Source organism: Bubalus kerabau, chromosome 8 (genome assembly GCF_029407905.1).
Source record: "Bubalus kerabau isolate K-KA32 ecotype Philippines breed swamp buffalo chromosome 8, PCC_UOA_SB_1v2, whole genome shotgun sequence".
NCBI classification, from domain to species: Eukaryota; Metazoa; Chordata; class Mammalia; order Artiodactyla; family Bovidae; genus Bubalus; species Bubalus kerabau.
The window spans coordinates 88,909,937-88,935,284 of NC_073631.1; the positions used below are offsets into that span (position 1 = coordinate 88,909,937).

The window sequence follows — 25,348 nt, forward strand, 5'->3', positions numbered from 1 at the left end:
GTGTATAAATTAGAGCAATCTTTCTTAAGGGACCATTTAACAACATGTAATAAAAGCTTTAAAAGTTATTCATATATGCCATAAATTTCACTCTTAGATACTGATTTTAAGGAAATAATTAAGAATGTACACAAAAATTTAATTGCATAAATTATAAAGGAAAAAATAACAACTACCATTATCGCAGTAATAGTGGAATGGATTAAGCTATTTGTTGTTATTCGTAACAGAGACACTGTCATGTCCATCTTTGCAACCCCATGAACTGTAGCCCACCAGGCTCCTCTGTCTTTCACTGTGTCCCAGAGTTTGCTCAAATTCATGTCCACTGAGTCAGTGAAGTTTTCTATCCATCTCATAGTCATCCAGTAAAATATAAATCCACCCTAATATTATAGGAAAATATTTATACATGAAAGATGTTTAAGATATATTATTCAATGAAACATTTGACTACATGCCACATGGACCTAAAGGGAAATTAATAGTGACTTTGATTTTCTCTCTTAGTCTTACCTGTTTCCTATATTTTTTCTTCTAAAATAATTTGAGCTTTTTGTCACATGAAAAGAAAATATTTATAATTTTAAGAAGATGAAAAGTACACGTGTCTACATTTTTTTTAAAAAATCAAAGTTTTCCTATTACAAATCAAGGTTTAATCCAATACAGTGGTTTTGAGTGTATGGCTCCTAGACCAACAACATCAGCATCATCTGGAAAGCTTAGAAAGTTCAGATCTCCTGAATCAGAATCTCTGGGTTTAAGGCCCAGTATTCTATATTTTAACAAGCCCTTCGGATGCTTCTGAGGCATGGTAGAGATTGAGAATTACTGACTTAATAAAATGAAGCACTAAGCTAAGGGAAGAACTGATGTTGAACTACTCTTTTCTCTCCCACCATGTTTTAAATCTTTAAATGATTTCTTTAAGCACTCTGAGTGTTCTCATTTTGTCCCATCAATCTCTATTTAGGAGTTTTTTAGATAAATGTTTGGTTGAATTCAGAAACTTAGAGTAAATGTCAGTGGAACCAACTGGATGGAATTTATGTGATTCTAGTGATTTGGGAAATCATAGTCGTAAGATCATAATAGAACAAGAGGAATTTTGATAGGTCACCTTCAGGCAATGAATGGCATTTAGACCATTCATTTCTCTCTCTTAATGTTTTCTTATGTGAACTTATCATTTTTCTGTTATTTTTTACCTAATCACTTCTTTGGTCTTACCATAGCTTTCAGTTGAACTTAGAAGTGCTTTCTAATGTAATAACAATTAAATAATAAAATATGTTTCATTCAGTTAACCTGTGTTTCAGACACCTGGATATGTATTCTCTGTATTTTAATTAATATTTTCCTTTTTAAATGTACATTTCCTTTTTTAGCTGTGGTTCCACAAATTATGAATGAAACCAAAGAAATGCATTGCCATAATGGTGAGTTCCAATGAAAGTATTTGAGAATTATAATCAGTAGTTAGGCACACCTCTGCTTTGTATAAATCATCAAGTTTGGAGATCATTAGGATGATAATGTATTTTGTGTAAATTTTCAGAGGTTATGTGTTTTCTGAATGAGTCGGTATTTGTCACTTTTGCATAATTTTTTTTTACTTTCCATTTTATAAAATGAAATATTATATTGTATCTTCGCTTATTTAAGAACAGTAACTTCCAAACTTATTTTCAGGGGCCCCAATAGTGCTAATACTTTGCTGTGGGAACCACTTAAATGGAAGAGCTTGGCATCTTCTCTGTGTATTGATTTTTAGGACTGTCACCATCCAGCAGTGATTTGTTTCGGTCAGATTGTTGATGCAATGGATAGCACTTAAGTGTGGTTTTCTTTATAACAATTAAAAGTTTTTAAGCCAAATTTTAATTTATTTTTTTCTTAAAATTCATGAATTTCTTTTATCAAGGTATAATCAGTAATATAAATACATTTTGTAATGAGCTCTTTAAGGTGGCTCAGATGGTAAAGGGTCTGCCTGCAATGCAGGAGGCCTGGGTTAGATCCCTGAGTTGGGGAGATCCCCTGGAGAAGAAAATGGCAACCCTCTCTAGTATTCTTGCCTGGAAAAGCCCATGGATGGAGGAGCCTGGAGGGCTACAGTCCATGGGGGTTGCAGAGTTGGACACGACTGAAGCGACTTAGCACACATGCATATATAAAAACATACACTGAAAATTTAGCCTTTTCACAAAAATAAATCTATTCTGATAAATCATTAAAGGTGAAAACAATAAAATTTATGGGCCAAGGTCTAATTTATTATAAATAAAAGTCTTCCAATTCAATTTGTCTCTTCTAAAATGCAATTATGTTTTAATGCTTTCATTAAAATCAGTATAGGCTGAGAACTGATACAAAATGTGGTTTAACAGAATCAACAAGCTTTTTAAAGAAAAAATACCATTTTGAATGAAGTGCTACTAACCAGGAAAAAGTAACAGGTATTACACCATTCCCTCTCTGCACTTACCATCCAATCTCCCACTTTTAGAAAAGTACATACTACTCAGTTCCCTTGGGAAACTGGTTGGTACCTGGTGTGTGGTAGGAAAAGGACTAGTTTTGAGAAAACTAGGAGCAAGATTAAAATAAACATTTGTTGAGGGTCTAGTGGGCCAGGCTCTGGGTTAGATCAGGAAAGCCACTTCCCCTCTTTGGTTTTTGTTTCCTCATTTATGAAGTAGAAAAACGATACAAGGTAATGTCATTTTTTCTCAGTTCCCAGGTAACATAGGGTAGAGGATGTGAACATGTTAAAAAACACTTCAACTTTAGTCAGATTTCTGTGTTACTTAAAAACTAGTCATACCTGCGACTTCAAAATTAATCTTCCTACTTTTATTTAAGATTAAAAAAATAACTCAATGATGCCTTAGAACAGGTGGGATTATCTTTCAGTGTCTAGGCTGTTTTTGTGTTTAATATGAGTTACGATTATCCCTCAAGAGGGCAACAAAATTCTGCGGTTAAAAGAAATCCATTAAAAGCAACCAAGACTTCAAACAGCATTCCCATAAGTACTTGCCAAATGTGTTCCGCAGCTTGCTCCCACCTTGCCTCACAATGGGTTCTCTGCAGAGCTAAGGTAAGCTGGCTTGAAACAAGTTGGGACTGGATTGGGAAAAATGCCAAGGAAACACCAGGTGTTTGTAGGCAGCAACACTGATGATTCAGTTGAAGATGATGTCAGGATGAAATCAGCTTTCAAGCAGGGGTCTAGGATGCAGCACTTAAGCCAGAGTTGAAGAGTTTCTGATGAAACCAAAAACAAGCACTTGCTAAAGAAAATAATTTCTTGCTTAAAAAAATGATTACTCAGTTTCTCTCTTCTAGGTCTGATTTTCGGTGTTGAAATGGGAAGAGTGTTTAGTCACTCAGCTGTGTGCGACTCTTTGCGACCCCATGGACTATAGCCCATCAGGCTCCTCTGTCCATGGGGATTCTTCAGGCAAGAATACTAGAGTGGGTTGCCATGCCCTATTCCTGGAGAACTTCCCAACCCAGGGACTGAACCTGAGTCTCCTGCATTGCAGGCAGATTCTTTACCATCTGAACCACCATGAGCAGGCCTCATTGAAAATGTTCACTATTAAGTCAAAGTATTAACTACAGGGAAATTAACTCTCACTATTTTATTAAAATATATAAAATTAAAGCACATTTCCTATGATTACTATTTTGAAAAAAAATCTTCCACTTTGTTATTCAGCTATCTGGTTTTAAGAATAAAAGTATAGTGTGTGTATTTATATTCCCTCTCTGCCTAGGAAATGGTAATCTTGAAAGCACATTCCATATCCTGAACTCCAACTTGTTTAAAGTGTTACATTGGGTTCACAGTATCCAACAGAATCAGATCTCATGACCAAAAACAGCCAGTTTTTACTGTACTTATCTCAGTCCCTTGAACATAGAGCATGCCAAAAAAAAAAAATCTGATGAAAAAAATGAATGTCTTATTAATAAGTGTTTGAATTTGAATGAAAAGCTATGGTACTTTTCAAGATGAAATCGAATAACACAGTCTCACCCTTATCCTTTCATATTTTTCTCCTTTATTATAAAACACTTTAGGAGCTAGTAGAATCATTGAAATTATAGATGCAGTCCACCTTCATCATCCAGATACAATCTTTGGTAACAAGTAAAATCAATCAATTAACTAGTTATTTTTATTGACTTTTTCCTTACAATGAAATTACAATATATGTACTGCATTATTATACCTAATTTGTACCTCAGTAGTTGTTTCTTCCTAAGAAAGAAACAACTTCTCTTTGTACCTGAGTAGTTGTAATATTATTCCTAATTTGTACCTGAGTAGCTTTTTCACATTCTTTACTCCACCCTACTGTCTGTAAGCTATGTATCAGTCCAATGGCAGTTTAATGACATTTCCCCTCAAGTAGTTCTTTTTTCTTTATTCCTTTTATTTCAGTTGAGAAAACAATCATAGAATGTGAGTGAAATTCATTCACTTTCATCATTTAAGGGCAAGATGGGAGTTAAGCTGACACCTAGTTCTCAGATGTAGCATAAAACACCTATTAGGTGGGTGGTATATCTGTCTCCTTGTCTGAAAAAGAAATATAAAAGTTTTCATATTGTTTAATCATGAAGTCTAGAATATGGTGGGAGATAAGAGGGAGAAGCCAAGAAATGGTTAGGAAATGTCTTGTAAGCTATATTGGGAGCTTGGTCTAGATTATAGAGGTGATGAGAAAATGCTAAAGAACTGAAGACAAATCATTAGATTTGATTTTAGAGAAATCGTGTAATAGCTATATAACAATAAAGGAAGAGACAGCAGTTAACAAAATAATAGGCTTTTTCTTGAAGTTCAGGTATATAGCTTCCTATGGCAAATTTGGTGTATCTTTTTTGTTGCTATGTTGTTAAATATCACTGAAAATCTTACTTAAAGGCAACAGAAGACATTTTCATTTTACTGATTTTTATAGAATTTCCTATTTTTATCTTAACTGAAGTTTTTTGACTATAAAAAAGTATTTCTGGCACCAAAAAAAACTTGTTAATATTTTTATTTGAAAAACATTTGCTTTTGAGTAATTTGTTTATTTCAAATATGAACACAATATGTTTAGTTTAGTGGTGGCTGCTATATATGCCTAAAGATATATATTTATTTTTTTCTCACTAAGATACTTTTGTAAAAGTTGAGCTCATAAAAAATAGAAACTCTTAAAAAGTGACTTAGAATCAATGATACGAAGTAATACTCATGCACGCATGCATGTGGAATTGCTTCAGTCGTGTCTTACTCTTTGGATTCTATGTATGAACTGTAGCCCACCAAGCTCCTCTGTCCATGGGATTTTCCAGGCAATAATACTTGGGTTGCCTGAGTTGCTATGCCCTCCTTCAGAGCATCTTCCCAATCCAGGGATTGAACCCACGTCTCTTATATCTCCTATATTGGCAGATGGATTCTTTACCACTAGCCCCACCTGGGAAGCCCATGAAGTAATACACTAGGTTCTATAACAAAACTGACCAGAAAATAGCACTTTGCTTCTTTCAAAAGCACTTTAGGGCACTTAGGTTAAGGTAGCCAGAGTATGAAGGGGTTTTCGTGTCTAAGTGTGTGGCATGATATTAGATTTCAAGTTCTTTGCTCCACCCTACTGCTTCTGAGCTACACATCAATCCAGCAACAGTTTAATGACACTCCCATCAAGAAATTTTCCTTATTCCCTGGTGGTACCCTTCTGTTACCCCACAGAATCATCTCCCCCATTGTTTAAATTTAAAACAACAATTTAAACAGTTGTTTGATAGATGTTATCAGTTCAGTTCAGTTCAGTTCAGTCGCTCAGTCGTGTCCGACTCTTTGCGTCCCCATGAACTGCAGCACGCCAGGCCTCCCTGTCCATCACCAACTCCCGGGTCCATTGAGTCGGTGATGCCATCCAACCATCTCATCCTCTGTCGTCACTTCTCCTCCTGCCCTCAGTCTTTCCCAGCATCAGGGTCTTTTCAAATGAGTCAGCTCTTCATATCAGGTGGCCAAAGTATTGGAGTTTCAGCTTCAACATCAGTCCTTCCAATGAACACCCAGGACTGATCTCCTTTAGGATGGACTGGTTGGATCTCCTTGCAGTCCAAGGGACTCTCAAGAGTCTTCTCCAGTGCCACGGTTCAAAAGCATCAATTCTTCTGTGCTCAGCTTTCTTTATAGTCCAACTCTCACATCCATACATGACCACTGGAAATACCATAGCCTTCATTAGACAGACCTTTGTTGACAAAGTAATGTCTCTGTTTTTTAATATGCTGTCTAGATTGATCATAACTTTCCTTCCAAGGAGTAATTGTCTTTTACTTTCATAGCTGCAATCACCATCTGAGTGATTTTGGAGCCCTAAAAAAAAAAAAATAAAGTCTGACACTGTTTCCCCATCTATTTCCCATGAAGTGATGGGACCAGATGCCATGATCTTCGTTTTCTGACTGTTGAGCTTTAAACCAACTTTTTCACTCTCCTCTTTCACTCTCATCAAGAGGCTTTTTAGTTCCTCTTCACTTTCTGGCATAAGGGTGGTGTCATCTGCATATCTGAGGTTATTGATATTTCTCCCGGCAATCTTGATTCCAGCTTGTGCTTCTTCCAGCCCAGTGTTTCTCATGATGTACTCTGCATATCAGTTAAATAAGCAGGGTGACAATATACAGCCTTGACGTACTCCTTTTCCTATTTGGAACCAATCTGTTGTTCCATGTCCAGTTCTAACTGTCGCTTCCTGACCTGTATATAGGTTTCTCAAGAGACAGGTCAGGTGGTCTGGTATTCCCATCTCTTGAAGAATTTTCCACAGTTTATTGTGATCCACACAGTCAAAGGCTTTGGCATAGTCAATAAAGCAGAAATAGATGTTTTTCTGGAACTCTTTGCTTTTCGATGATCTGGCAGATGTTGGCAATTTGATCTCTGGTTCCTCTGCTTTTTCTAAAACCAGCTTGAACATCTGGAAGTTCATGGTTCACGTATTGTTGATAGATGTTATAAGTGCTATGAAATGTTATCAGTTCACTGGAGAGACATTTTCTGACCTGCTGTGCCTTTAAATTTTTAAAGGCTGAGCAAAAAATATCAAGTCAACAACAGTTACATGAGGTAAAGTCTACAAAATTTGGCAAGTAGAAGATCCAGGTGAAGCCACAGATCAGCTATTACCAGAATACCAAATGGAAAATCAGCAGCGATTACCAAAGTTATGCAAAAGAATTTTCAAGACCTTAATCACATTTGATTTTTAAACATTTATGCATGCCACAGTTGTGTTTTGTCATTGTTTTTGTTTTTTTAAACAGATAAAGATGCACAATGTCATATCAAGCAGATCTTCACACATCCGCGTTTGGAATTAAATCCTGAATTTAACCCGAAGATCAAAGATTATTACTCTGAAGTCCCATTTGATGTGGTAACACTGACAATTGGAGCAGAGACTTCTAAGAGTCAGTGCAAAGTGTACCTGCAGGAACGGGCAGGACCAAGGTATGAGGGCGTTGATAGGGGCCGAGGGTAGACATCTTAGCAGGAGGCAGACCTTGGAGACAACTTTTGAAGATGGTTCAGAAGACCTGAGGCACAGTATCTGTTGGAGGATTGCCAGGGAGTGAAATCCTTCTGCTTCACAGATGCCATGTGGTTAAAATAGCACAAAAGGGCTGTGATGACCTATTAACCATGTTCGTGTTTAATCTTTCTAACAATGTTGTAATGACAGAGGATCTTGTGATATGAAATATTAAAGAAGATTCACTGGAGGAAAACTGAGTTTATTCTTATCTTCATGTTTTTAGATTGTTGAAGAATTAATCCTTCCTAACAGTAGCCTCCTTCTATCCCAACCCAACTCCTCAAGGTTTTGAATATTCAGGTGCTGATTACTTGATAAAATTTGTGGACATGGTAACACTAACTTTCCTAGTCTCATGAGATTTTTTTCCCTAATGACTCTTTTGAGAGTCACCAACTCTTTGGTTTATCATTTGAACAGAAGATAGAACCTTATGACATGCCATGTCCATGATAAGAAACATACTCATTTTCCCATGCTGTAGGGAACGAAATGCACTCAACATTCCTGGGAGCTAAAACAGTATAATAGAAAGAAAAGAGAATTCAAGTCAGACCAACCTGGGTCCTAACCCTGACTTTACCATACTCTACTATATTTAAAATGGGGACAGCCTTAGTTTTTGTATGGATTTGTAAATATTAAATGGGATAATGTATGACCTTGACAGATGGTTAATAAATATTAGTTCCCTTCCCTATAATTGGTAAGGGACTTGACTTGCTCTGCTAGATAAATGTTGGCATACAAAAGCACAATGAAACATAAGTTAAAATATGAAATGGTGCAGATCTTATCTGTTTTTAATGCAAATTATTGACCCAATAAATATTGATATATGAATCAATTTGGATTCTTTCTCTCATCCTCACTCTGTCTTTCTTGTTCTCTCTCCAGCTTTGCCAACTATTCTCTGGGTTTAGGGATGAACAAAATCTCAGTGCTTGTGGTGGATCAATCTCCAACTCAGGGTGAGACCCTGACCACATACAAACTCACCATCTATAGAGAAGACCGTCCAAGTCTGCCCTTGTTTGAGGACTTCACAGCGTGCGGATTTGTGCAGGTAAGTGGATTTTACATTTACACATGTGTTGAATTGGGAGTGATCCTTTTACCCAGGTGAAAAAAGGTCAAATGAAAATTAATAGGGGAAAATAATGTATGGTTTCAAATCCAAGCAACCGTGATCTCATTTCAAAAAAGAGTCCCAGCCAGGTATCTAAGACACCTTTTTTATGAGTGATTTTCTTTTACATGTGGCAGCTATTCCCTGCACTGAGAGTGTGCAGTGGATTTATTGTGGTAAATATTGAAAAAAAGTCTGAGTGCTCACACTTAGTTGTGAAATTGGTTCTACATTTCCTTTTTAAATTGTGCTGTGTTTCTTGGATTTGTCCCTGAAACTACTTTGAAATTTTAAACTAGATTCAGTGGAATTTGTTTTAAAGAATGAGAGGAAAATTTATGAAACTATTTTATGAAAGGGATACCAGATGAATGAAATTAAATTTTCTTGAGTAGATATATTTCTTCTTCGCTTCTTGTACCCTAATCATTTCTAAAGGCTGCAAATGCTCCTGTGAGCAGCACATACCATTCTGTAGCCCTGTTGACTTTGGAGGAGGGTGCACATTACCCAGAGACTTTGTCTTATTTGGTGGTTCTTTCCTCAGTTTTCCTTTTTTAGGAATCTATGTATAACCTTCTATCTTTGCTTACATCATATACCCTGGCTACAAGTACTTCCAGGGAAGTCGTCACTGATACTCTTACCATATGTACTAATCCACTTAGAGTAATTGCAACTATGTCATGTCTCAGTGATTGATATGCTAGTGGGAGCATCAAGCATAGTCAGTTAGTAAAAGATAAAAATGGCCAAATAGGCCTGAGTGAGTAGGATGGATACCATATTTTCTTAAATGTAGGGGCGATATGGAGTGTTCTTTCTCCCCCTCTACCCACCACCACCATTTCATCTCTTCTCAAGAATTTAACATGAGAATTCCCTGGCAATCCAGTGGATAGGATACCGCATTTTCACTGCTCAGGGGCCAGGTTCAATACCTGGTTGGAGAACTAAGATCCCACAAACTATGTGATGTGGTCTAAAACAAAAATAACTTTAATACTATTTTATGAGGGTACTCATTGCTGAGATTTTTGTTTTTCAAGAAAATATATACCTGTGATGTATGAACTACTAGCAGCTCAAAGGGAATTTCACAATGGCATAAAGATTGGTCTAAAGCAGGACACAGCTAGTATTCTGAAAGATATTAGTAGGTATACTTTAAAAAAAATGATGGAAAAGAGTAGTGTTGCATGGTTTTGAAGCAGTGGGTTAAACAAAATAAAGTAGGTTTCCTGGCTGTAAGACTTCCCCGAACATTCCACGTGCTTATTTAAATATGGTCCTCTTCAAAAGAAGGCTATGTAGTGTCCAGTATTTTCAAACTTTTTTGACATCTTTTTAATGCACCAGCTATTAATATTCTTCTGTGGAACACAGTTGAGGAAACACAGGTCTAGACTCTGGAGAAGACTTCAAGATTAGGTTCCTTTCAGTTATCTACTTTTCATTTTATTTTATAGGGTTGCTATCCCTCAGTCTTTTTCCAACTGGGAAAACAAATAATAGAACCACACCAAAAATGTTCCTGAGGGAGGAAACCAAAAACTAAAGGGAGGTGTGTTTTTGTCTAAGTATGTGTATGCAGTGTGTGTGTAGTTATTTCCAAACAAAATATTCTCACCTTCTTTGGTGTGTGACTCTATTTTTTGTTTTTGCTTATCTCACTCTCATATTTTAGATAGAAACTAACTCTTCGGATAAATCATCTTTGAAGGAAAGCTAATAGTATGAATTATATTTTTCCAGAATATTTATGGTTACAAACAACAGTTATTTTCACTTTAAAAAGTGAATAGATTTCATTTTAATGTAGATTTTAATTTTTATAAGTCTCTGTGGGTGACTACATTTTTATCAGTTAGTTCAGTTCAGTTCAGTCACTCAGTCATGTCCGACTCTTCGCGACCCCATGAATCGCAGCATGCCAGGCCTCCCTGTCCATCACTGTTTCCTGGGGTTCACTCAAACTCACGTCCATCAGGTCGGTGATGCCATCCAGCCATCTCATCCTCTGTCGTCCCCTTCTCCTCCTGTCCCCAATCCCTCCCAGCATCAGAGTCTTTTCCAATAAGTCAACTCTTCGCATGAGGTGGCCAAAGTACTGGAGTTTCAGCTTTAGCATCATTCCTTCCAAAGAAATCCCAGGGTTGATCTCCTTCAGAATGGACTGGTTGGATCTCCTTGCAGTCCAAGGGACTCTCAAGAGTCTTCTCCAACACCACAGTTCAAAAGCATCAATTCTTTGGCACTCAGCTTGCTTCACAGTCCAACTCTCACATCCATACATGACCACTGGAAAAACCATAGCCTTGACTAGACTGACCTTTGTTGGCAAAGTAATGTCTCTGCTTTTCAATATGCTATCTAGGTTGGTCATAACTTTTTAGTAAACCTGACTTTTAAATGGAGTAAATATATGATAAAGGTTGAAAAGGAAAATAAAACTTCTATATTAAGGCATGAAAAAATGTGTTTTTACTTTTCATTTGTCACCAGTTAGGTTTGTACTGTTGAATTTTTGCTGTATCTTTTGAAATGTAATTGATACCCACGAGTATTGGCATAGGTTTATATTTTGATTCCACTCTAAACTTAAAACATGGTAAATGACTCATTCATTACTCTGCAATATGCAAAACCCATTTAATGGATATTAGTAGATCAATATGAAAAATCTTCAATTTCTAAGTGTTCATAAAAATGTAAAATCCTTATGCTGGATATTTTAACACAAACACAGATTTCAGGAGTATATGTTCCTTCCTGGCTATCATTTGGAGAGCCCTTATACGTTTAATTGTAATTATATACATGATGAATATCTAGAGAAGTGTCAATAGGAATGGAGATGATCCCATGAGTAGAAGGGACATTGCAGAGCTGAAATCTCCATGATTTTCTCACTTATCTCTGATTTATCCTTTGTCCTTCTTATGACACTATTCTGGTTCAGTTCTTGTTACTTGTTGACTCAGATTCTAAAATAGTCCCTAGCTTTGTTTCCTCGTATCTGACTGACTCTTTTCCAGTTCAGTTTTTACAAGCTTGATCTTCATCAACTTAAAGCACACTCTGTCATAAGCTTTGCCAAAAATGCTCCAAGCACCCCCTCCCATGGTCATTCACTTCCCTCATGTTAGTCCATATGTTTTTTCAGCCTCATATCTCATTAGTCGTCAGTGTATTTTATGCTTCTGCTAACCTGGCCTGTTTACCCTCCCCAGACATGCTTCCCAATCCTGTGACGCTGGGGCTGTCCCTCCCACTGGAAACTAAAAAGAGTTTATTTGATGTCACTCCAGAAGCTGTTAACTTAGATTCCAGTGTAGAAGTTTTGATCCATGTTGTATAAAAGAGTTCTTTAAAGGTCAAAACTGCCCCCAAATAGATTCTATTGACTGTCATTTATTATGTGCCAGGCTGTGTCCTAAATGCTTTATGTTAGTTGTAGTCTCTTTAATCTGTACAGCGTCCTTGTGGATTGAATTCTACTCTGAGCCCTCAGTTTCAGAAGAGAAATCCCAAAGATCATAGAGGTTAAAGATATTGCCCAAGGTCACACAGCTAGTGAGTGGTGGGGCTTGGATTCAGATCTGAGTGTGCCTGACTCCAAAGTCCATGTTATGTTACATTGCCTTCTGGCAGAATGGGGTCTCTTGCTGTAGAGACTTTTCTGACCCATCAGCTGGAAATCCATCTCTCAAGGAGCAGATGAGGAATTGGATTAGATGCTTTTTAAGTTTCCTTTGGGTTTCCTTGTTTCCTAGATGTTAATAAAATAAGACCTCTCATTGACCCTTGGTGTATTGCAAAGCCCTGTGATTAAAGCACACTGCTGTTGAGATGGTCTCATGCCAGGGTGGGTGGACACAGTGAGAGTGGCACGTGGGGGGCTGTGGAAGGAGGAGCAGTCCCAGCCCTTGTCTATGCTGCTGGCTCAGCTCCCTGCCCTGCAACCGCTGACTGCTGTGTCTTTTGCTGAGGAGCAGACCTGTCCATACTGACTCCGGTGAGGATACGGACTCCTGGAGCTTGCCCATTTCCCCCATTGCCTGATTCCAGTTGTCTAGTCAAATAGGCATTGGGCCCTGCTAACATTGGCATGAACTCTCCTCCTCAGCCCAAGGAGAAAGAATAAACCAGCAGAGGAGGTGCTACTGTCCTTTAGAAGTTCATATTGATCTGGTCAGTTGACAAGAAGAACCACCCTGAGGAGGATGGTGAAGAGAAGCCCCCTTTACACAAACCAGGAATACTTAGGTGGGATGAGTGAGGGGTAAATGCAACAGTGGAGCTCAGCAGCCAGACCGCTGGGTAACCTCTTGGTTGGTTAGTGCCAGCTGATTTTTTTTCCTCACATTTGCAGCTCTCCTGAGCTAGGGGGTTCAAGAAAGTGGTCCCAAAATGAGGTTGACTTGGAAAGGCACTTACTTCACAAGAATAGGATAACCCAGTGGACAAGAAGCATATGAAAAGATGGTCATCCCTATCAGTCTTCAGGAGAATGTAGATTAAAATGATAAGGACATACCACTACCCACACACTGCAGTGAAAAACACTAGAAGAACTAATGATACAAAGTGTTGGAGAAGATGTGGAACAATTTTTTGTTCATACACAGCTGGGAATATAAAGTGTTTGCCCATTTTGAAACATTTAGCAGTATTACTATAGTTAACATACATATATCCTATGACACAGCAATGATACTATCTACCGACCCAAGATAAATGAAGTCATAGGTCCATCAAAAGATACATCCAAGCAATCTATTTTTTTTAACTTTTAAAGCATTTTATTTTTTAGAGTAGTTTTAAATTTACAATAAATGGGAAGAAGGTACAGAAATTACCCATACATCTCCAGCTTCACATATATATGGCCTTTTATCAACATCACTCATTAGATTGGTAAATTTTTTTACCAGGGACAAACCTGCACTGATACATCATAATCACGAAAAGTCCGTAGTTTACCTTAGGATTTGCTCCTTATGTTGTGCATTCTGTGGGTTTGGACAAATGTATAATGACACATATCCGACATTATGAAATCATACAAAGGATTTTCATTGTCCTGAAAGTCTTCTGTGTTCCACCTACTCATCTCCCCAACTGCCCACCAACTCCTGCCAGTCCCAATTTTTTTTTCATTCTCTCTGTGCATGCGTGCTTAGTCACTTCAGTCATGTCTGACTCTCTGCGACCCTGTGGATCATGGCCTGCCAGGTTCCTCTGTCCATGGGATTCTCCAGGCAAGAATACTGGAGTGGGTTGCCATTTTCTTCTCCTCATTCTCTCTGTAGCTTTACCTTTGTTAGAATGTCATACAGTTGGAATCACACAGTAGTAGCCTTCTTAGATTGGCTTCTTTCACTTAGTAATGTCCATTTAAGTTTCCTCCATGTCCTTTCATGGCTTGATAACTCATTTCCTTTAAGAACAAGAAATCTTCATATCAATTGTATAATATCTAAAAGCTGTTTATAAAATCTAAAACCTGGAAAAAGTTCAATAGATAAATTCAATGTAATACTATTGAGACATTTTTAATTAATTAATTATTGATACATACAAACATGGATAAATCTCCAAAACATTATGTTGAGAAAAAAGAAGCCAGACATAAAAAGACATGCTTTATTTCATACAAACAGGCCAATACTAATCTACAGCGATAGAAATCAAAATAGTGGTTACCTAAAAGGTGTGGGAGCTTCTAAGCTTGAAAAAACTTTTAGGGCAAATGCCCTATATCTTAATCGGGACAGTGGTTACATATATAGCCAGGTGGTTTATAGATGTATAAAAATTTAATTGAGCACTTCAGATTTGTTCAATTAACTGTATATAAAATATTACTTATAAGTACGTTTAGCTATATATAAATTATGTATACTAGATACAAACTATACCTCAATAATATAAGAAAAATACATTAGTGGGAAAGTATGTAATATATTCCCAGACATTCCTCCCTTCTCAAGTATATTGATCATAAACAAGTTAATTATTATACAATTACCTTAGGCAATAGATCATATTTAGAATGTGTTACTATAATATAAAGAAAAATATTAGAAAATTCTTGTGGGACATATTCTACTGATGATTGCAGAAAAGCATTTCAGTCATTTATAGGAATCCTTTCCAGAAGTTCTTAATTTAAAGTTTATGTGTGGTCCCACAGCAGTACTCTAGTATATAACATGGAAAAGTGTCTAATAAGCACTGGGTTTTATTTAACCTTCCTTTTAGAAACCGTAAAATGAGTGAACAGATAATGAATAAATAATGTGGATTGCTTTAGACACTTGTCTAGGCATGAGAGGCCCTGGGAACTAGGGGGAATCAATGGCGGAGTTAGGATTTTTCCCTCCATGGGCTCTCTATTTGAGTTTAGTGTCTGTTTCTTATTATATTGCCATTTGGAATTTGCATACAACAGTCAGAGAGGCGACTCTTAGTTTAGTTATTATCAGTGAGGGAGAAAGGGCTAATTTGCTTGGCTGATATTAAAAAACCAGATTTGGACCATGGCTTCTCACCTTAGCATTACTGATATTGAAGCTGGATGATTCTTCATCTGGGGGAGTGTCTCGTGCACTATAGAATCTTTAGCACCATCCCTGGCCTCCATCCACTAGAGTCCAGTAGCACACCCCTCTCCAAGCTGTGACAACCAAAAATATCTCCAGATGTTGCCAGATGTCCCCTGAGGGGCAAAATTGGCCCCAGTTGAGAATCACTGATGTATATTAATAAGAGGTCCTGCTTTTCTACTTTCTACTAATAAGGCTAGTAAATCTGTAGTGGATTTACACTACAGGAGGTATGAATTTACATACAGAAGGTATGAATAGTTTAAAGGTAATCCTTCAATGTTGACTGTTGAAGAATGTTTCTTATCTCTTTTCATCCTTATACTTTTAATCATCTCTGGAGTTGGTGATAGGACTCTGACAGCTCTTTATTCTACTCACTGATTTGCTGTCTTTTTTGTCTAATGTAATTATAATCAGAAATACACATTCAATTATAGAAAACATGATTCTTAATGAAACATAAAAAGTCAACTAACATACCTAGACTACTTCATTTTGATTTATCCATAAATAGGATAGTATTTTGCTGTTAGAAAGAAAGATTTAGAAAGTAATAAACTGTTATTATTGCTGGAATATGTCATGTGCAGGAATTAATAAGATATATTTATGTTCTAAGGAAATTAAAATACAGATGGGGAAATATTTCATTTAATATCTCTTACCAAATCAAAATTTTTGACATGGATAACAATATAGCATCCACAGAAATTGATATGTATAGATGATCTATAGTCTCATATACATTTTGCTCCCAAAGTGTTGTGCCAGAGTAGAGTCATAAATAAAATCTATAGAAAGGTCATATCACAAAAGCATAGGAGACTATATTTCATGGATCTGTTTGCTAGAAACAACTTTCATTTTAAAATTATCTGCAATTAATAAAGAAAGGGAAAATACCAAGGAAAGACAAAATACCATTTTAAAAAGGTGATATGTCCAGCATTTGGCTACACATTTAAAACTGGTATTTGCGGCTTTTTTACAAAAACACTAATTAGCAATCTAGATGCTGAGTTATTTAAACGCTATGTGAATGACTCCAGTTATAGCATTTGGAAATGCTTTATAATGTTCCCATTTATTTTTTGTATCTTAATAACATCACAGAAGGTTATTATAAAACAACTCATGTGATAGTTGTTTTGCTTTAGCAAATATCCGTAATAAAAGAGAAGAGCATTTAGCAATGATTGCTGAATAAAAACCTTTGTTCATTTCCACAGTTGCAGTATTGATTAAATATTCATTTTAGTGGTTTTTAGTTACCTTGTTCACCTCAACATACCAGAGGAATGCAATTTAGTTTTCCAACAATAGAGTCTGTGTTGTACTGAAATGCCCCCAACCAGCAACTGTTTAAAGTATCTGCTCTGCCCTGAGTTATTAGAAATTTGCCCTGTGCTGTGGGGGAAGATGCTGACAGCAGCCGCCGCAGAGCGTGGAGTAGTCAGGTCATGTTTATAGAATTTTTATTATGTGCCAGGCATCGTGTTAAGCTCTTTATCTTCCTACCTTACTCAGTGTTTTCCACAGCCTCAAACAGATGATTTTTTATCTCTTCCCTTTCTTTTTAACACATAGAGTAACTAAGACTTTAGAAGAGTTAGAACAGTTAGAAGCTTACCCAGGCTTTCTAAGTAACATATGTAATTAGTGGCAAAGGTGGAATTTGAATATGAATCTGACTCAAATCAATCCTCTTAATGGTTACTCTGGACCGTAGAATCTAAAACCCTCCTCACACTTAACAATCTTTTTGACCTTTTCAGGAAACACTCATTCAGCCAGAATTCAACCTGTTAAAATTTAGTTAACTAAACTTGTTTCTGTGGTCATGTACAGTGATACATTTTAATTTTATTCAAAATATTATTATTATTTTGGCCAGCTGCATGGCTTGTTGATTTTAGGTCTCCAACCAGGGATTGAACCTGGGATTTCTGAAGTGAGAACATGGACTGACCATTGGACTGTCAGAGAATTCCCTACAGTTGATACATTTTATATTGTTCTAGAGCCACTGAAAAATTCTGAAGTCTTCATAATCTTTACTTTGGTGGGTAATATCAAGTATCAGTCTTCCCTTTGAAAGTATACCTGTGAGGAAAGTTTCAAGCTAGTATCTAATATCTTACTAGATATATCCTAATATCTGACTCTCTTTATTGGTGTCTGATATTTAAATCAGGTTATAATGTTTTACATATTAGAATTCTACTTAGCCAGAATACTATTATTGCTACTAATTGGTAAAGTGGTTTCCAGTGCACAGGCTTTTTAAAAATGTGATGCTTGATTATACAATTAGAGCAATTTCCGATTAATCACTTTCACTATTTAACACACCTCACTACCTTAATATTTCTATTAAAAACCTCCACAGTACATTTTTTTCAAAATTTTAAAAAAATTTATTCATGCCTACTTTATAATAGTGAGAAGGCTGTACTGTAGAGCTGACAATTTGACAATGGTTCAATGACACATTTATCAAAATGAAAAAAAATCCTAACTTTTAGACTCTTATTTAATCCTCACAATCCTATGCTCTCTCTCTGTCATGGAAGCCTACAAGGAGTGAAAATTAGTAGGTTCCTGAAAACCGTGAGTGAATACTGCATTTAGTTTTTAAACATGTAGAAGAGAATGTCTCCTTTGTAAAAGTCAGAGTATTTTCTCTTGTCCTATAAATAGAATGCCTGTCAGTTGTCTCTGTGGAAATTATCAGAGCAAATTTTGCATCTCAGCAAAGTCTCAGATCATTCACCTAACCTAGTGGTTAAAAGCCATGGACTTCAAGGTTCCTGCTTGTAATCGCTGTCAGCGAAATCTGACTGTGGTCCCAGCTCGGCTTCTAAGTGTCCACGTTGCCTCTCCGCACTAGTGTCTCCTAGGGCAAGGCATCTAAGCTCCCCTAAGCTTCAGGTTCCTTACCCTTAAGAAGAGAACTAGTAATAGACCCTGTCTTATCACATCAGTCTGAGGATTCAGGTAGATAATTAGTGCAAAGTTCTATCATCAGCCTAGTGCATGATCAAGTGCTCAGTCAGTGTTGAATCAGCATCATCGCTGTCATCATGAGAACTCTTGGTCCCGATCCCCCTCAACGGCTTACCTGCCATTGTATAGAGGAGGAGGAACAGGAAGAAAGAGCACCGCGAAAGAAGTAGGAGCCAGTAGTACTGAGGAACTGCTGGAATTGGAAAGGACTCGGGACAGGAAGAAGTAGTTGAGAGTATAGAAAGGACAGTGAGTGACCTAGGCTGTTCCATACACTTGCATTCCTGAAGTTCGTGGATTCTGCACTTTTGCCTTTGTGGTTCCCTTCTTTCATGGAAAATACTTAAAATTATATTTTATAACTGTGTTTATATATATATATATATATATATAATATGGAGAAGGGAAGGGCAATCCACTCCAGTATTCTTGCCTGGAGAATCGCATGGACAGAGAAGCCTGGTAGGCTACAGTCTGTGGGGTTGCAAAGAGTCAGACACGACTGAGCAACTAACACACACATATATGTAAAGATGAAAATACTAATATTCATCTCTATAACCCATCTTTATAGATATTTTTCTTGGACCTACAAGTTCATTTTTTTCCTTCTAAATTTAAAGGTGATTCAAACATTTTCCTGGCAACTAAAAGTAGAGTGTATTGTAGGCATGGTTCCCACTGTGCCAAATGGCCCTCATCTTCTACTTCCCTCAGAAGGATCTGCGGCAGAGGCATCCATTTCATTAGCAATGACCGTGACTGTAGGCATTCTTTCTTGTTAAGTGTCCTTGACTTCAGCACTTAGCCTTCTGCAGTTGTTTCAAATACTGTATTCTAAGCCTGAGCAACTCTTCACTAGTGTTCTCACGAGTCCATGTCGCACCAAGGGGAATGATCTGTTATTTTCACGAGCAGTTTGTGCAACCAGACATTCTGAATGCAGAGGCCCACCTCAGTGCCTGGTAAGCCTTCATAGACACCAAAGGTTTGGGAATTTTGTGTGGCATCAGTTTCTTAAAAAACAGACAAATATATAACTGAATCACTTTGCTGTATACCTGAAACTATCACAACATTGTTAATCAACTATACTTGGATATAAAATAAAAAGTTTAAAAAATTTTTTTTTTAAAGTTTAAAAATTTTAACAGAGACTAAAAAATCTATACATTTTCCTAAAAAAAAGCAAAAGCAGGCAAAGATGAGAGGGTTATGTTAATTCATGATCTCTTTTAGTGCTTCTATAAATTATCTTTCTGAGTTGGTGAAAACGAGTTATGTTAAACACTCACCTCATGAGTTAATGTAGCTTACAGTCAGATAAATTACCGCTTAAATGAAAACGTTTGCTCAGCACATCTGTTCTCCATGTTTCTCCAAGTCACATCTGCTTCTTTTACGAGAAGAAACAAACTTTTACTACCGTTAGCGCAGCAGCGCCAAGACCCTCTACAAGAGAATCAGATCTTCCTGGCTTCCGACAGCATCCAGAGGTTTCCCTGAGTGCATCCTTCTGCTGTATACATTCATGTTCGTTTGAAGTTTATGTTTTGGCATTCTAAGAATAGTCTGATTTCAGAGTTGGACAGGGAAATAGAAAAAAAAAAAAAACAACCCTGGGAGGTTTCTAAATAAAATATTCTGTTAGAGTAACCGGATTTCAAATGTGACATCTGCAACTTAGGAGACTGTAGTTAAAAGAGAAGCATTTAAACGAAGTTCCTTTTTGATAACTCCCAAGTCCATTTTTTTTTGGGGGGGGGGTGCTTGAATGCTCCAGAGGATCCCTAGATTTTTGATGTCTCCTTCTCCATTTTCTTATCCATTTCTCAAGTCCAGATTAACTCTAGCAAAGGTACAGACCTGGATAACAAGGGTGGTGGTAAGAGAGGGGAGAGACCTTAGGTACTAGGCTGAACAGTCTAATCAGTCCCCCTCCCTCTTGAAAGCAAGAGGGGGAGGATAGTTTGCATTGCGTCTTTGTTGCTGCATGCAGGCTTTCTCTAGTTGCAGCAGCGAGGGGCTACTCTTCATTGCAGTGTGTGGGCTTCTTGCCATGGCCTCTTTTGTTGCAGAGCACAGGCCCCAAGCACAAGTGCACAGGCTTCAGTAGTTGTGGCTTGTGGACTTGAGAGTGCTAGTTCAGTAGTGGTAGTATATGGGCTTTGTTGCTTCATGACATATGAAATCTTCCTGGAGCAGGGACTGAACCCTTGACTGCCGTGACTGCTGCATTGGCTGGTAGATTTTTATCCACTGTGCCACCAGGGAAGTCCCATTTTTGAAAACACGTTTTTGGCTTCATCAGACAACATAGTTTGGCTCTATGTAAGACAAGTGAAGACAAATGATGTCTCTGGGCCAGTGGTTCTTAACCTTTGGAGAAGGCAGGTACCCTTTTGAATCTCTCATGAAAGTGTTGAGCCCTTGTTTCAAGGAATCATGTGCAGTCAAATCCAATGCTGTATATCCTTTCAGATATGAAAAAGCCCAGGTTAAAAAAAAGCTTATGCTAGTAACTCATAATCTGAAGCAGAAGATCACTAGCAGCAACAAGCAGAAAAAGGACAATTTCATTTCCAGCATAAAGGTACATGATTATAATTCAATTTATTGAGCACCTGCTTTGGCCCAGCAGCTGTACTATTGGCATATATTATTTGACTTGTAGTTCTAATGATGAAATTAGTATCTAGAATTATAGTACATTTCGGGGTTATGGGTGGTCTTTCAATAATCTTTATAAGCACAGAGAATTGGCAATTATTGATAGTTCTCAAAGCAACATGCCACCAAATCTAATATTGGCTTAGAAGTAAATATTTGTGGTTATGAGTTGTAGGTCATAGTGGTCCTGGGGGAAATTTTAATAATATGTCATTTGGGCAATTTCTATTATCCTCATTATTCCAAGCCATTGATATGCTTTCTTTCAGCAGGCTATAACAAACTGGGGTTTTTGTTGTTGTTGTTGTTCAAAGAAAGGTGGGCCCCACATCTTAATTAGGTAATTCCAGGAAAATTTCCACATGTAGTTGAGCAACTCTAACATTTCCTTCCATAGGCGTGTGTTGTAGAAACAGGAATGAGGGACGGGATATTTTTTGCAGATGGTTTTACCGATTGCAGAACTACAAGCTGGTTTGACACATGTTCCCTCGAGGCAGAATTAGGACACTTGACTGCCTGACATATTTAACTTCTTTTGAAAATGCTGCTAATTTGTCTTTTTTTTTTTTTCTTACCCGCATCCATTTTTTTTTTTTTCTAAGGCAGGACTAATGAGTTTAAAACATTGAGAATGACTTCATTCTTCAAAGCAGATCAGACCTCTCCACCCCCAGTGGCCCCCTAGCTCTTCAGAACCTCATTGTTTAACAATGTGGTGCAGACTTTCATTGACTTTTGCGGGGAGGGTTCACCTCCTCTGCCTTTCCTCCCTATCACCTCCCAAATGCTTCAGGATGATCTTTCCAGACCTAAGGATTTGGAAAATAAATTTTGCATGTGGAATTCTTGACCTGATAGGTTATTTGAAAATTAAATTCCTGATAAAGTTCAGAGACCCAGATTTCAAAGGTTTTAGAAATAATAGGGAGGGAAACATTTTCATCAAGTGAAATAGCCACTCCTAAATATTTTCATCAAAACATTATTTATGCTGCCTAGATTTGAGTTGCAGTTCGTCATGTGCATATTTGGAGACCTTATGAAAAGTTACTCATCTGTCAGCAGTATAATAGTACTGACCGCCTAGGGTGGCTTTAAGGAAAACCTGAGTTAATATTGTGATGATCTTGAATAGTGCTTGGGCACAGGAAGAACTCAATTTATGTGTTTTAAAAATATAAATAGCAGATCAATAAAATATGTCTCAAGATTGGTATAGGAGGAAAGTTTAAGACAAGCTGTATTTTTTTTTTTTTTCTATTGAGGTCTAGCCTAATGAATTGAAGATTTTTTTTTAACAAGATATAAACCTGTGAAGGGCTTTGTAGAACAAATCACCCATGCTAAATTATACTATAAATTTTGTAGTGAAAGTGCTAAAATAAAAATTCCAAACTTGAAAATACATGTGTTTTAATTGTGATAGTTGCATGATTAATTTTGTATGTTGTCTTTTTCCCAACCTCAACTGAGAGACTGAGAATTTAAAGAGGTTTCAACAAAAAGAGGGGAAGTATTTATTCTCCTAACATGGCACTATGCTTCTGGTGGATTCCATTAAAGCTAAGGAAATCAGTGTTCTCCTGGCCATTTTTAAAAATGAACAACAAAGGACAAGGAGTATGCCTTTGTGTCATCAGGCACAAAGTATAACCATAATGTGATTTAATGTTTTAGTATATATAATTGCTTTTAAAAGAAGGATTTTCATTTTGAAAACCATCACTTCAAAAGACAGTAAACTTATTTATACCTGATAATAAGTTAAATGAGAAAACGAGTCTTATTCTACATATACATTGTAATTTCAACCCAAACTTCTAAACTTTCCCCCACATTTTTAAAAATCAGACTTTGTTCCAAATGACTTTGATATTTCCCAAATATCAATACTCTTCACAGATGAGAGATTTGTCTCTTTCAAGTATATTTAAAATGCACAGTAGTTAGCATTTTTTTCACCACGTATTTTGTGCCAGGTCCTATTCTAATTGCTTTACATTGATTAACTCAAAGCAAAACACAAGGTAGAAACTTGGATAATTCCCATTATACTGATGCAGAAATGGAAATCCAGAGACCTTTTCCAATGTCACACAACTTAGAAGTAGCAGAGGCTGTTTTTGAACCCAGGAATCCCAGTTGTAGAGCTCTGCTACTTACACGCTATGCTCTTAGCCACTGTACTCCGCTCCAAAACTAGATTGCCGAATTATTTCAGTATATGTTTTTCAGCACACTTTGGCTCCAAATGTTAATCTGCAGGTTATTGTTTGCATCATGTAGTCATTCCTTTTTCTATAAAAGGCATCTGATGTGAGGTTACAGGGAACCTTCAGAAAATCCTCTTCTCTATCAGTACAGTTCAGTCACTCAGTCGTGTCCGACTCTTTGTGACCCATGAACCGCAGCACGCCAGGCCTCTCTGTCCATCACCAACTCCCAGAGTCCACCTAAACTCATGTCCATTGAGTCAGTGATGCCATCCAACCATCTCATCCTCTGTCGTCCCCTTCTCCTCCTGCCCTCAATCTTTCCCACCATCAGGGTCTTTTTAAATGAGTCAGCTCTTTGCATCAGGTGGCCAAAGTATCAGAGTTTCAGCTTCAACATCAGTCCTTCCAATGAACACCCAGGACCGATCTCTCTTAGGATGGACTGGTTGGATCTCCTTGCAGTCCAAGGGACTCTCAAGAGTCTTCTCCAACACCATAGTTCAAAAGCATCAATTCTTCTGCGCTCAGCTTTCTTTATAGTCCAACTCTGACATCCATATATGACTACTACATGACTACTGTCATGACTATCTCAATAGAACTTGGAAAAAAATCTTAACAGAGGATATAATGAGTATAGTGGGGTGGTCCTGAGGAGGGAAGCCCTGCAACAACACATGTGGGGAGAAGGGCTTCAGTGGCCAAAGCTGTAAATGGGGAGATGCGAGTGGAGGAGAGTGAGTAGTTGAGTATGTCTCTAGTGACAGAATTGACTGGTAGCTCTGTGGGCAGCAGTTGTATTCATTTTTATGACATTTGTCAATCTTGTGTTCCAACATCACACTGAACTTTGGAGTTGGGGGTGATCTTGGATGTCTAACTCCTCACCTGGATACAAGTAAATCTCAATAACTTGCCAAGGTTTATCATCAATAATTTACCAAGAGTCATTTCCAGTCAGTGCAAAGTGGTGATTCGAACCCATGGGCTGGTAATCACCTCTCCTGGCAGCGAGTAGTTGTACCCTATGTAGAACAGCTATTGGAATCCAGACCTAGACCTAGTTCCTGAGTTGAACCAGTTCTCCATCCTTAAGAAAGTCTCTAATGCAAACTTGCTATTTCTAAATTTATAAAATGAATGATCAATTGCGAATTTGCTAACCACTCTCCTTGAATAGAAAGAGGTCTCTACTTCTTTAGACTATGTGTTCTGCCATTCCACATTCTTATTTGTTAAGTCTTAGTGGCATTCTCTTGATATAAAAACAATATCCTTTTGATGAAAGGGAGACATTATATTTAGAGGTAGTTATAAATCAGAATTTTTAAAAATCCTTTCTGAGTGACGTCTCCAAGGATGAGACTTATTTTGGTAGTCTGCAAATCTTCAATAGGCAGTCAACAAATACATTTGTCTGTGTCAATACTGGCACAGAATGAAAAAGTAATGATTCGTGTAAAGCCCTGAAAATAGCACGCACTGCCTGGGACGTTCTGGCATCCTCTTTTCCATGCTGACTCCATCTGTGATCACACTAACCCCTCCGTCTGGCCCACAGCCCTCCTGCCAACTGGCGACATGCCGCTAATGAGCAGCCTCTCACCCCTTTATAACCAGAGCACAAATATTAGATGAATTTCCTTTGAACCTAGCTTCCCTTTGGCTCTTAACACAATCTAGCTCCTTAGAAGAAACACTTCAAGTTTGGGAGTCACAGAATCCCTTATTAATCATCATTTTTTCCCCTGGATAAGCAAATATGAAAAGAATTTGTACACATCTTCAAGGTATTGAATACCTTGTATCATGATTGGTGACAATGTCCCATTTCTTAAATATTTAATAAAAATCTATCTTTGCAATATGTGGAATATTAGCTATCTAGTCCTTAAAAGGGTTACTAAGGTTTCTCTGTATAACAATAATAATATTACTAATAGTAAACCACAGTCATTTTCTATTTAATACTAATTCTGAGAACCTATTTCCTTAGATATCTTTGTGTGTAACTGACCGGACAGCAGCCAATCCATATTTTAAAAACTCAACTTAATAAAATAATAGGTGCTGCGTATTAGAAAG

The 25,348-nt window shown here is 37.3% G+C and overlaps 1 protein-coding gene across 5 annotated transcripts in view; it reads left to right on the plus strand.

Annotated features, from left to right (window-relative positions):
* Positions 1-25,348, plus strand: part of CPED1 (cadherin like and PC-esterase domain containing 1) — a 324,109-nt gene that overhangs the window by 164,661 nt on the left and 134,100 nt on the right. For 4 of the 5 annotated variants that reach the window (XR_008718075.1, XM_055590783.1, XM_055590781.1 and 1 more), the window contains 3 exons: positions 1,392-1,442; positions 7,354-7,540; positions 8,523-8,691. Coding sequence is in view for 4 of the 5 variants with exons in the window: in XM_055590783.1 (XP_055446758.1) it covers positions 1,392-1,442; positions 7,354-7,540; positions 8,523-8,691 (407 nt within the window). In the remaining variant the exon portion in view is untranslated. The remainder of the gene's footprint in view (positions 1-1,391; positions 1,443-7,353; positions 7,541-8,522; positions 8,692-25,348) is intronic. The other variant, XM_055590782.1, reaches the window with a different exon arrangement.